The sequence below is a fragment of the Oculina patagonica genome, chromosome 7, assembly GCF_052425735.1.
Source record: "Oculina patagonica isolate OP01 chromosome 7, crgOcupat, whole genome shotgun sequence".
NCBI classification, from domain to species: Eukaryota; Metazoa; Cnidaria; class Anthozoa; order Scleractinia; family Oculinidae; genus Oculina; species Oculina patagonica.
Genome location: NC_135764.1, coordinates 33,264,959 through 33,277,585, shown reverse-complemented (window position 1 = coordinate 33,277,585; position 12,627 = coordinate 33,264,959). Strand labels below are relative to the sequence as shown.

At 38.4% G+C, this 12,627-nt stretch overlaps 1 protein-coding gene across 5 annotated transcripts in view; it reads right to left on the bottom strand.

Moving 5' to 3' along the window:
* Positions 1 to 12,627, bottom strand: part of LOC144660408 (uncharacterized) — a 63,331-nt gene that overhangs the window by 22,773 nt on the left and 27,931 nt on the right. For all 5 annotated transcript variants that reach the window (XR_013572087.1, XM_078521022.1, XM_078521023.1 and 2 more), the window contains 20 exons: positions 8,876 to 8,920; positions 8,714 to 8,767; positions 8,307 to 8,360; positions 7,528 to 7,581; positions 6,963 to 7,016; positions 6,753 to 6,806; positions 6,614 to 6,658; positions 6,238 to 6,282; positions 5,845 to 5,898; positions 5,311 to 5,364; positions 4,691 to 4,744; positions 4,346 to 4,399; positions 4,058 to 4,111; positions 3,603 to 3,656; positions 3,191 to 3,244; positions 2,876 to 2,929; positions 2,209 to 2,262; positions 2,019 to 2,072; positions 1,571 to 1,624; positions 407 to 460 (listed from right to left, as the gene is read on the bottom strand). Coding sequence is in view for 4 of the 5 variants with exons in the window: in XM_078521022.1 (XP_078377148.1) it covers positions 407 to 460; positions 1,571 to 1,624; positions 2,019 to 2,072; positions 2,209 to 2,262; positions 2,876 to 2,929; positions 3,191 to 3,244; positions 3,603 to 3,656; positions 4,058 to 4,111; positions 4,346 to 4,399; positions 4,691 to 4,744; positions 5,311 to 5,364; positions 5,845 to 5,898; positions 6,238 to 6,282; positions 6,614 to 6,658; positions 6,753 to 6,806; positions 6,963 to 7,016; positions 7,528 to 7,581; positions 8,307 to 8,360; positions 8,714 to 8,767; positions 8,876 to 8,920 (1,053 nt within the window). In the remaining variant the exon portion in view is untranslated. The remainder of the gene's footprint in view (positions 1 to 406; positions 461 to 1,570; positions 1,625 to 2,018; positions 2,073 to 2,208; positions 2,263 to 2,875; positions 2,930 to 3,190; positions 3,245 to 3,602; positions 3,657 to 4,057; positions 4,112 to 4,345; positions 4,400 to 4,690; positions 4,745 to 5,310; positions 5,365 to 5,844; positions 5,899 to 6,237; positions 6,283 to 6,613; positions 6,659 to 6,752; positions 6,807 to 6,962; positions 7,017 to 7,527; positions 7,582 to 8,306; positions 8,361 to 8,713; positions 8,768 to 8,875; positions 8,921 to 12,627) is intronic.

The following is a 12,627-nucleotide window of genomic DNA, read 5'->3' as shown; positions in this document are numbered from 1 at the left end:
CATGCTAAAAACTGGTCACACAATAATCAGCAAAGTGTCCCGTAGTGTATCCAGGCTTTATCGTCACTGGAATTCCCTTTTGCTGCAGTGAATTTTTGATCTCTTTCTTGTGACTTGTGGATTTTAAATGTGACGCTCACTGGGGTGATTCGACAAGGGATTTTTTTGGGAGTTATTTCTGGTCCAGGGTTTTTTTTTTGGGTTTTGTCTGAAGACTTAGGGATTTTTTGGGGTTCTGATTTTTGCCTCCATTCGATCATCCCCGTCATTTACAATCCAGAAACCCCCCCCCCCCCTCTCCCCCTGGGCAGGCACTAAAAATCGGGAGATTTTAAACTTTTGATTAATAGCAAGATAGCGCCACTCTTACAAACCCTTTTGTACTCGTTAAACCGGTTTGACTTACCTTAAGCCCGTTTTGTCCTTGTTTTCCAGTAAATCCCTTAGATCCTGGCTCTCCCTGAAAAACAAATGCATTTCAAAGCAAGAGCAAGAAAAAATCTACTTACCGGATGAATATCATGCTAAACAATAAAAATACCGACATCCTTAGATTTTCCTAAAATCCTATGGTAAGTCTTGTTTATTTTTGTTACATTCTTTGGTTAACTTTTTCAATGAATAAAGTAAATGGTTTGAACCCAGGAGTATCAGTAGTTCGTATAGTGTGATCGTCCGGGTGAGAGTAGTTCTGAGAAGAACTGTTGTTGGTGACTGACGTTTCGACAACCTGAGCGGAAGTCATCTCGAGTCGTGAAAAGTTGTTGTCAGTCGATGATGTTATAAGTCTGGTCCGTGAGCTGATTGGTCAGTTAAGCCGTGTGTAGGCTGTAGACTCGTGTAAGTGTCATCTTGGTCTTTCTCCGTCTATTGTTAGTCTATGTCGTTCTTCCTTTTTAGTCAATGTCGTCTTGGCGGTTCGTTTGTCGCTTCTCTTTACGTCGTGAATAAGTCGTTTGTAAGGTGCCGGTAGTTGTTGACATCTGTTGATGGCTTCTGTTCTAAGTTTGTGTACCAGCTTTCCAGGTCGTCGTTGAAAATAGTTAGTACTGTAGGTTAAGCATTCAGCAGGTCCCAGTCGATTTTGTGTTTAGTAAGTCGGTGGTGTTCAGAATGTGATTGTTGACATCACCATTTCTCGTCGCTCGTTGTGTTCAGTCAGTCTCGTGGTCAAGTTTCTCCGTCTCTCCGTGTAGGAGGCCTGGCAGTCGGAGCATTTGATCTTATAATCGCTCCCTGTCTGTTGTTGGTTCGTCCCTGTCTTTAACGTTGGTCAGTAAATGTCGTAACGTTGTTATAGGTTTGTGAGCTACACGGATATTGTAGGGTTGTAGGTCCGCGCATGTCTCGAGTGCCCTTGATGTAGGGTAAAGTCGCTGTAGTAACAGATGTCAGATTTCTGTCAGTTTCAGTAGTTCTGTGAGTGTTGCGTCTAATAAAGTCAGTATTGTAGTTGTTCTTGTGGAAAACAATGAATATTACAATGAATATTACAATGAATATTTCAATGAATATTACGTATACAGTTACGACTGAACTCTAGTCACCCTCTCCAAGAAACAAATCCTACCGAGTGTCCAGGTTCTCCTTGATTCCCCTTAGCTCCAAAGGCTCCTTTCAAGCCCTGTTAAGAGAAAAGCAAAGGCAAAACCCCTTTTAATAATCGACCCCAAGAATTCTATATCCTCTGTTGTTTACTGTAATGATGTTATTTTTAACTGAAGAATGAGTATATTATAGTCTTTAGAGATTTCTTATGCGAACCATCTAAGTTAGAGAGTCAGCTGAGCTATGGTGGTTTAACATTGCCATTCTAGTGATATAACATTTAAGAAACAGGAAATGCTTTTCTTCTTCTTAAAAAAAATGAAGAGAACTAGGATTCATTTGCCGGTGTTTCCAGACATGTTTCCCGTTCCTACAAACGTTCATGATTATTTCTATATTATTTTGAGTTTTCTTAATTTATAAATAAAAACATTTTCTGTATTTTTTTGTGAGCTGTTTTCATCACTCACCTCTTCACCTCTACTCCCATCTCCTCCCTTAGCACCAGTTGGTCCTGCAGGTCCCTAACAGCGAGATTAATTACGATAAGAATAGACTACTAAGCACAGAAAATATCGTCGCTGCACTATAACACAATTGAATTATTTGCAAATTGTGTTTATGTAAAAGCTAAGCAAGCAAAAAAAAATAGGTTGAAACCTGATCTCCCGCCTCTCCTGTTTGTCCAGCTGTTCCCTCTTCTCCACTCGGACCCTGAATTGTGAAAGAATGATGAAATTAAAAAAAAACGGAGGCTCCTCCTTAAGTTCTGACGTACTAGAAGGGAAAGAGTGGATGCTACACTTAACCGCTGTTCATGCATTCCTCGGAAACAATATCATTTTGATGCGACAACTTTTTACCCAGGCTCATTGATGTTGCCATGGAAACTGTCAGTTGATATGCAATTTTGAATTTTCGCGAATAATTATTTGTTTTAATGATATAATTTTTCCTCCGTATCGTTGCTGCATCAGTCTGTTTTCACATTCCTTTATAAGTTCCTATGGATTTGTATTTTTCTCACGTCTTGACGACGGATTCAAAATGGCGGATGTTTTTAAGAACATTGACGTCATGACTGGTAAGCATGAGCAAGCTACAGGTTATTTAGGCATAAGGCTTTCAAGGTCTTTTTTGAAAACGAAAACCTAAGAGAAAGAACAAAACATGTACAACATCCAAAAAACATAACTATGTAAGTTTTGTCATTCTTATAACAAGAAATACCGCTTTCAAATTAACAAAATGCAACTTGTTTTCCGGAACAATGCGTTAAGTTCAAACATAAAAATAAAAAAAGAAAGAAGCAAGAAGCTTTTCTTACCTTCACTCCTTGAAGCCCGACAGGTCCCTGCAATCCCACCTCTCCCACTGGACCCTGAGGAAAAAGTTATGATTAACTACTTTAATTCTCCTTGCAGCATCAATATTTTACAGAAATGGATTGGAATAAAGAGAATCATCATTAAGAAGACGATATTCAGATGTGAAGCTAAATTTTTAGAACTGACATGAAAAGAAATGTATTGAAACCAGCAAAGAGAATTGAGAACATGGCCAGTAAAGACAGTGAACTACATGCTAATGGTTCAGTATTTTTTCCGTAAAAAAAATAATTTCCATTATAATCTACTCTCACCGTTGGACCTTCGTAGCCTGTGCGACCCTTACTTCCAGCCTCTCCTTTCTCTCCCTAAAGTAGATAGTCACAGAAAAATTAAAACGATATTAAAGAAAAGGATCTTTGGTGACAATCCCAAACTCAATTTTTTGATCTTTCCTCCACAGCTGTTACAGGATTTGGTTTGTCAGGCAACGCTTTCCTTCCCGTGCACGTGCCAACTCCCAACACGACGACACGGGCCAGTCCATCAATTAGATATAAAGTGCTGCAGTGTGAGATACTTTAAAGCTGTTATAACAAGTCAAAGTAACGTAAATATTAATTCACTTAGAGGTTCGCCCCAGCGTCATCTTATTATAAAAATGCCCTGTTTCTCACCGCTAGACAGATTAACAGATATATGACGATATTGAATAGCTGATCGTACCGTTTTTCCTTGAGTGGCGTGAAATCCCGCCAAGCCATTATCACCCGGTTGCCCCTGCAATCATAACAGCATCATGTTCAGAGAACTAAGTTAACTCAATGTCGTACTCGCAAATCCAAGAAATCATCCAGGTAGAAACCTTATGAGACTCAACAATAAAAAAGAACTAAACGATACCTTTGATACAAAAAGGGACGATATAGTGACTGCGAGGTCCTAAGTTCAATGATTCTTCTTAATTGAGGCCCTTGGTTGCATGGCCGGGACCATCTTACGTTTATGATTCGCAGCAGTAATTATCTCGAGGGAGAGAATTATTTGTTTGTTATCGGAGATATTAGCTTATCCCAGCTACCCTTCTAAATCCGAGATAAAATATAGTTAATTTATGTATGTATGTATGTAGAGAAAAACAAATTCTGTATATTCGTTGATGAATTGAGACTAGACTATACCCTGCTTCCTTGTTCACCCGTCTGTCCTTGCTTTCCATTTTCACCTCTTGCTCCCTAAAAATAGTAACCAAGGAATTTTAATATTTCAGTGTGCCTTGGCGAAAGCGTGTGAAGAGGTCTCTTTATTGCTTCCTTTCGCTTACATTCTGATTTGTTTGTTGCGCTATAAGCGTTTGTTGTGATCAATATATCTCATTACTGTAGTATTTCATGCCTTCAGTAAAAACTTGCTATAAAGAATAAATGTTATTCTTTCTATTCCTATGCAAAACTCAAGTAGATTCTGACCTTCTGTCCTCTGGCTCCTGCTTGGCCTGGCCTGCCAGCGACACCTGCAAGTCCCTGGACAGAGTACAAAAGTAGCAATTCACCATCAAGTAACACAACTCGGCATTACTCCTAACACAACCCCCACATAACCTCACGAAACTTTCTTTTAAGGTCGCCAAAGAAAATTGGGAACAAAGATGGTCCTTGACACTCTAAACGTTTTTTTTAATATTTTGTATCTTAATAAAAAGCGCAGAAATATTTTGAGATGGTCTTAACAAAAAACGACGTGGTTTTAGAGTTCACAGCATCAAAAGAACAAAGTGGAACGGAAGCAAGTAGCAAAGGTTTTTTAATGGTTACCATTTCTCCCTTGACTCCAGGTTCGCCCAGCGACCCTTCGGCTCCTACTGCACCCTGGGAGTAATATAAAAATGAAATTAGATCAGGACAACTACAAGGTTGCTGGAAATTCCTAGGTTATTGATCCTTATTCTACTCTCCCAAGTAATGTAGTAGTATGTTCAACAAGTCAGAATGCACATCACTGTATTCTAATTGTCCCTTTGTACTAGCAGGATATTCCGGTATAATGACGTCACAGGTATGTCGCCTGCTTTGCTGAAGCAAGAATAAATGGTTGGTGGAAGAAGCCAAATGTTAGCTTGGAAAAACTGTAGTCTACTTCAAAGACTAGATATGTTTCTGCGAACATAAAGAACCAAAAGAACTTTTGAACGCCTTTAATTGCTAATACAAACGTGTAGACTGTACGAAAGACACAAGTTTGAGATATAATCGATTGCCGCCCGGGCTTGTATTCCTGGCAAACGTAGTCGATTCAACTGAGTATCCTAAGTATCCTGGAATATACCAGTCTGGTGTAAGATCCCATGGAAAAACACTAGACAACCCCTCTTTTATCTCAATAAATATATTTCTCATGGTTCATTACAGCATTAGTCCGTTGCCTCTCTTCTCACCCGTGGACCTTGTCCGCCTGCTTGACCAATTAATCCCATGGGTCCGGCCGGTCCCTATAAAAAAATAAATGTCAATACTAATAAAAAATACATGTTCTAAGGATCACAGACGAAACATCAGTGGATTGTATTCGGGAAACCTCTGTTGTTTTTTTACTAGAATGCCTTTATGACTGACTGACTGACTGACTGACTGACTGACTGACTGACTGACTGACTGACTGACTGACTGACTGACTGACTGACTGACTGACTGACTGACTGACTGACTGACTGACTGACTGGCTGGTTGGCTGAATGGCGGGGTGGCTGACCGACTGACTGAGTGACGGGCTGACTGCGCTGGCTAGCTGGTTGGCTGGCTGGCTGGCTACCGGGCATGCTGGTAGGCTACCTGGTTTGCTGACTGACTGGCTAACTGGTGGAACTAATGACTATTTGGCTGGCGCTGGGGCAAGGCTGGCATAGTTATCTACTGCTAGTTACAGTCCATAACGGCTCAGTAGACAAGAAAGTGTGTTTTGTATTTTTTACCATATTTCCTGGACTTCCGTTATTTCCCTGTTCACCTTGTGGACCAACACCACCCTGCAGATTTTTTTAGTATCATAAATATCATCATCAACGAGTCAAGAATCACACTATTCCATTATTATGTGCGTCGTGATTATTTCGCGTTGAAACGATATGTTGATAATTGAATGATAAATTGATAATGTTATTACTTTAGTTTTTGCGACTTCTTAAAGACAATTTAAGCACTGATTTAAGGGCCGTCCTATGTTAGCATGTTGCTATGAGTTGCCCACCCGAACTATCTACCGATCGTATAGTTTGTTGCCTAGAAAACGCCAAGAAGATTATTTTAAACAAACTAAAAAATTAGATTTCAATTTGTTTAGGGTAAGTAGTAATAGCCTAACTTACCATTTCCCCTGCTACTCCGTTTGTACCAGGAACACCAGCGTTTCCCTGTCGGAAGAAATTTAGTTTAATAGAGCTAAAAAACTGTGATCTGAGCAATTCACTTTTATAACCCTTCGTGTACATCAGCTTATTACTATTAACAACTATCTTTAACTATTCCTGGATTCTATGCGGGTTTAATAACGAGAGGAAGCATCGTGTAATCATGTTCATGCTAGTTCACCTTATCTTCTAGTTTCGGGTTTCAAGTATCGTTATATCCTTAAAGCCACCTTTTTTCGATGGCCAATTCTTTAGCCTCTTGCCAAAACTGTTACCCAAACATAAAAAATAAAAATATATATAAAACAGATATATTTCAAAACACAGGCCTTACCTCTCTTCCTGGAACACCATTTCCACCTCGATCACCTTTTAAGCCCTGACAACAGAGAAATTGTACGTTTATAAAGAGCTACTGTTATATGGAATTAAAACCATTAAGGATTCTAAAGGAAATTGATAGAACTACTTACTATCCTGCCCTGCTCGCCGCGTTCTCCACGTTTTCCTCCGGGGCCTGTCTCACCCTTTCAAATGGATACAAAAATAACACAATGCTTAAAAAACATGTCTGTGAGACAGCTATACCTTAAAGAGAACGTCTTTATGATAATTATGTATGAATGAGATAGGCCGATCGTAAAATCGTATTCTCGCTATCTCAGTTTCATAAAGCATCTCACCATATCACCATGAAGCCCTTGTTCTCCGTTTTCACCACCAGGTCCCGCACGACCCTATAGTGAGGCAACAATAACAATGTAATTTTTATCCCTGTTGTCAACAATTCCTGTTTTTCATATTAGATTTTAGTATATCAAAAGCCTGTTCTAGCTTCTAAAAAGAACGAAAGAAAAATCTGCGAATTTAAAAAAAATAATTTCATTAAGTTCAATGACGACGACTTGATATAAATCAAGTCGAAAACGTCCCGTTTATTTCCTTTAAATTCTTAATCAATTTTAGACTTGCAACTAGTATTTCAATCCAAAGCGAACATTATGAACAACAAAAAAACCTAACTCTACGTTCAATGACGATGACTTAATGAATGAAACAGAAAAACCTAACTCTACGTTCAATGACGATGACTTAATATATGAATCAAGTCGATAAAGTCCCGTTTATTTCTTTAATCTTTACATGCTATTTGCATACGGTACATAGAACACTCAAAACAACAACATCAAACAACAATGTTGCAGTACTGCGATTTGGCAGCAGTAGATACATGTAAAGCTTCCTTACCACGATTCCAACGTCTCCTGGTTTTCCATGTTCGCCCACTGGTCCCCTGTCTCCCTGAAAAGAGAAAGTGTGTCAAATAACACTGGTTATCAAGGCCCTTCTGTCTGCTATCGAAAAATTTTCCGGTTTTTTACCCTTATCGGATAAAAGTTTAGCTACAAACTTAATTTGAAAGCAAATAAAGTTGATGTTATACGTTTGTGCGTAAATCTTGTCGAACCAGCAGATTCTAATCAATTTTGACTGGAAATTATCACCTATATAACAATATTACAAATTACTGCTTCTGTTGTTCTCAATTGCGAAATATATTGTACGTTTATCTGGATGTAGTGATCATCAAACAAGTTCTCAACAGTTCACTCACCCTTCTCAACACTTAAAAAATTCCTTCTGTTCATCACAAAAAAAAAATTTTTTTAGAAAAGAGTGACCAAACCTGTTTCCAACTAGATGCTACTCAATCCACTTATTTTGAAAGATTTTGCTTAATTCTCCAGATCCGAAGATGGCGCATATCGAAAAGAACTCTTATCAAACGGTGTAATTTATAAGTACGAAGGTGTGTAACTAAGAACCAATTGTGGAAAAAAGTAGTCCAAACTCGTACTGTAGGGAAGTATCGTACTGTAAGTAGTATAAGCATCGTATTATAAGTAGTATCCGTCTTGTTTTATAAGATGTACTGTTTTTTGTGTTGCAGTAAAAAAATCTAGATCCGAGCAGTGTGTTTGTACTGTAGCTGTTAATTTTTCTTGAAATCAAAAATTTTAATTCACCTTCGGTCCACCTTGACCAGGTAGACCAAGAGCACCAGGTTTCCCATGAAGACCCTAAAATAGAGAGTGAAGAAGCGGTAAGTTTTAAACTATACAGCAAAGGCTACAAGGAACTTTAATTTGTTGTAGCCGATAGAAACGGCCGGGTATACTCTAAAGCTAAAGCTGTTTACTTTTTTAAATTCGTAGTTTGACCAACAGTTTCCGAACTAATCCTTAGGCTCAAGGCCGACATGAAAAGTCCTTTCTCTGGCCTCCTCAGCTATTTTGTATAATTATTTGGGAGAATTTGTCTCAAAATCAGGAAACGAATCCTTTTACTTCGTGAATTAAAGAAAATGTCGTTAACTGCGCGTCACCTCAAACAAATGCTCCACCGTGGTTATGGCAAGACTATACTATCTTACCCTTTGACCTTTTTTTCCTGTAAATCCCATTAGTCCAGCCTCTCCAACAGGGCCCTGAGGATAATGTACAAATGTATTCATAAAAATATCAATTCCATGAACCAGGAGCAATATTTTCATTACATTCTGCACATGGAGCGAAAACTAATATTTTCAACTTACGGGTTTTCCCTCTTTCCCAGAGCGACCATCCTCTCCAAGTTCTCCCTGAGAGCAAGCAATCGTAGTTAAATAATAATAAAAAACAAAAAAAGAAACAAATAAAACACAATCGAACGTATGTGTAAGAAGCACTATCTTTAGTACAGTGGAACCTCGATATAACGAAGGGCAAAGGGCTGGCAAATTATGTTTGCTATAACGAGGTTTTGTTATATCGAGGTTCTTTTCCATATACTTCAAGAATTTCGTTTGTTATATCGAGGACTTCGTTATAAACTAATAGAGGTTCGTTAAGTCGAGGTTCCACTGTAATAACGATATTGTTGAACCTTAATTTTTCACAGTTTTAACAAACCGACACTTTGTAACATCCAAAATAATCATAATGCGACGAAATCGATCTTTGTCACCGTCCCTACAATAAACGCCACTAGATACACAGCTAATAAATCTCAAATATCAAGCATTAATCTTACACACATGAGAGTTACCGGTTGTGGCACAACTTGCAAAAAAACCGCTCGGGCTCGCCTGGCTCGCTGGCTCGCCAGTCTCGCCTCGCTATTTTTTGCAAGTTGTGTCCACAACCGGTAACTCTCATGTGTGTGGGGGTCGCAATTCCAAAACTCTCATGTGTGTGGGGCCCGCAAGGCCAGCCCTTTTGTGTGAAAGGAGGAAAATGTGAGTGGCTTTTACATTCCTAACTTCCTGAAGCAGATTCGCCGGACCCGACAGTGTACCAATCGTTGTATGGCGCCATTGTATTAAATTACAACCAACCTTTAATTGCTGTGCCAGAAATAATTCCTATTGAACAAATGCTCTTATTGAGTAAACGAAGATGGGAAGAGGGAGAACTGGAGAAATTAACTTGAATGTAAAGAAAAACTTGAAAAGATCTCGTGGAAAAGCGTTTACGACATACAAAAAAACTAAAGAAAATGAAAAACAAATAACAATCTTTTTAACAGACGAGCTGATTGAAAAATTAAAAAAATTAGACAGCAGTGTTGTCGCAAACGTTTTAACAAGCTAAACAAAACTTGCACGCTCCGGTGAGTGCATAAATTATTGAGTAACACAGGAAGTCATTGTTTACCCTGTGACAATTACGTGGGAAACCCCCTTGACGTAATCTAATTGTTTTTTTTTTCATCTTGAATATTTTTAGCCGGAAAACAACTCAAACTCTTTGTATGTGTGTTTTGAGAGCTATGATTTATTCAACAACAATATTTAAATTGACTAACATGTAAATATACCGTGAAATATTGAGCTAAGAACTTTCTAGCACATAAAAGAACAATATAAGATCACGGTAAGTTTATTCACCAGGCGTCATTACTATTTTTAGTTAATAGGTTATTTCCCGATGTAATGACGTCTTTTGTGACCAATCACAGTTAAAATTATAACTTTATATTATTCACATAAGCTTTTTTGTATTACACAAGCAAGTATGGCCGATGTATAAAGACGTTTATCAAACCTTCATTGAAAAAGAAGCAAAGACACAGCTTACGGACATGAATCATTTGGAAACGACAAACTAGGATCTGATTATAATATTTTACATCAGCTATTCGTGCCTTCGCTTCGCGAAACCTTAGCAATTACGGACAACAATCAGATGCTTGGTCGTGAAGTTTGGTCGCAAGGTTAAGTATATCGGATGCTTGTAGACGTTTTTCAAACATTTTTCGATCAAAATTAAGAAGATTTAACTCAGTTTATCGACATGAATCATTTGTAGATGTCAAACGATAGCCTAATACAACTAAAGCGTTTGCCAAACTTGACCAAAATTTGCCATGTTACAAGCCAAAACACGTCATCACTTTGGAATGCAATCGGTTACGCGTAACCCGAATTGACCAAAATCAGCCAAGTTCTCAAACTTGACAAAAATCGGCCAAGTTAAAGCCTAAACACGTCATCACATTGGAATGCCAATGGGTTACGCGTAACCCGAATTGACAAAAACTTGCTAAGTTCACAAACTTGACAAAAAACTTGTCAAGTCATCAAAGGACAGACGCCGCGCGGCCATGAGATGTCTGCCGTTGTCAAGGAACAATGTACCTTGGATACCGTGGCCATAGATGTCCGCCGTTGTCAAGGAACAATTTACCTTAGATACCGTGGCCATGAATGTCCGCCGTTGTCAACGAACAATTTACCTTGGATACCGCGGCCATAGATGTCCGCCGTTGTCAACGAACATTTAACTTAGCAACTGAATAAAATTATTTTACTTAACACACTTGTAATGTTTATTGATTGCTTATTATATCATTAAAAAGCTGTTGATTTGCATAAGTCTGACGCTGTGGGACATTCACCCACACACACAAAAAAAATTTGCATGCATTGTTCAGACAAGCCCTTGACTGTGGGGATTAAACCAAGTGTTTATTTTTTTTCTGATTTCGACTCGGCTGAAAGTCACTTTAAGCACGCTTTAACCTTTTATTTTGCCTCGTTCAGGCAAACAACAACCTCTCTTGTGATGTCTCGAACATTTTTTTGCAACTCGAACGACAATGCTTCCATCACAAAGTAAACGACAAGATGAGCGCAGACAATCATTCTTTTATAAAATGAAAAAATGTTTTATTGGACTGAAATTTTATTTCGAAATGTCGGTGGCACTTTCGAGAAGTTTTTTTTCCAATCTTTTGCGTTCTTCTCTCTTGATTTCTTCCCGAATTTTTCCGATGTCTGGCTGGAGTGAATTTGTTTGTTTTTTTGCAAAGTTTGAGCGTAAAGTATCTTTAAGTTGGCGATATTTTTGCATTTCTCGTGTGATCAGTTGAAACTCTTTGTCAGAAACAAGATTATCATTCAGAGCTTGTGAGACAGAGCTGTTTATCGAGTCATGTTTTGCAACAGCCAGAGCGAGGATTCTTGAGTGCTTATTAACTTTACGTTCAAGCTTTTTGTTGATAACTGACAGGCCAGTGGAAGCTGCGCCAGATATACCTGCTACTGCTGCAACAGGAACGCCGATAACAATTCCAACACCAGTAAGTGAAGTGGCAACAGCTCCAGAAGACAGAGCTGCCGTCACGGCGCCAAGACAGACCACGGAATAGTGAATAACTTTCCGGACTTTTTTATATTTTTTTAACACAAGCCTGTAATGCTCAGCTTCAGCGGATATTTCTTTTTCAATTTTACTTATTTCAGTCAGCCGAAAATTCTCGGCATTTGTTGGGAGGCTTGGATAAAGTTGTGTTTCTTCGCGATCACCATAAGCAGGGGCACTCGGGAGAACATTAGCAGATGACATGGTCTCGTATACATAAAAGTTATTTTTGTATTTAATTTAATTCAATTCCAACTCATATGTAAGATTTGTGCCGTTAAAATCGAATGGCTTTCCATTCTCATCTCTAATCGAAAGAGTCAGAGATGATACATTTTCTTCAGCAGAAACGTCGCGCAAGACGTTAAAATGTGTATTTTGGTAATAAACTTTTTCATACGGTTTTCCACGTATGTCAAAAAACGCTAAAAGGCTTGATGGCTTACCATTTAGCAAGCTTTGTTGCTTGTCGATAAGGTCACAGTTGATGAAGTAATTTTTAGGATTTGAAACATTATTTACCTCAATTGTTTCAAAAAATTCCTTTTCAATACTTGCGTAATTCTCAAACCCAGGCAAATTAAAGAACTTAATAAGACTTTCATTCAGTCCAAAAGTTTTTAAATTGGGCTCTTTTGCTTTTATTATCAATGAACGACCTGCA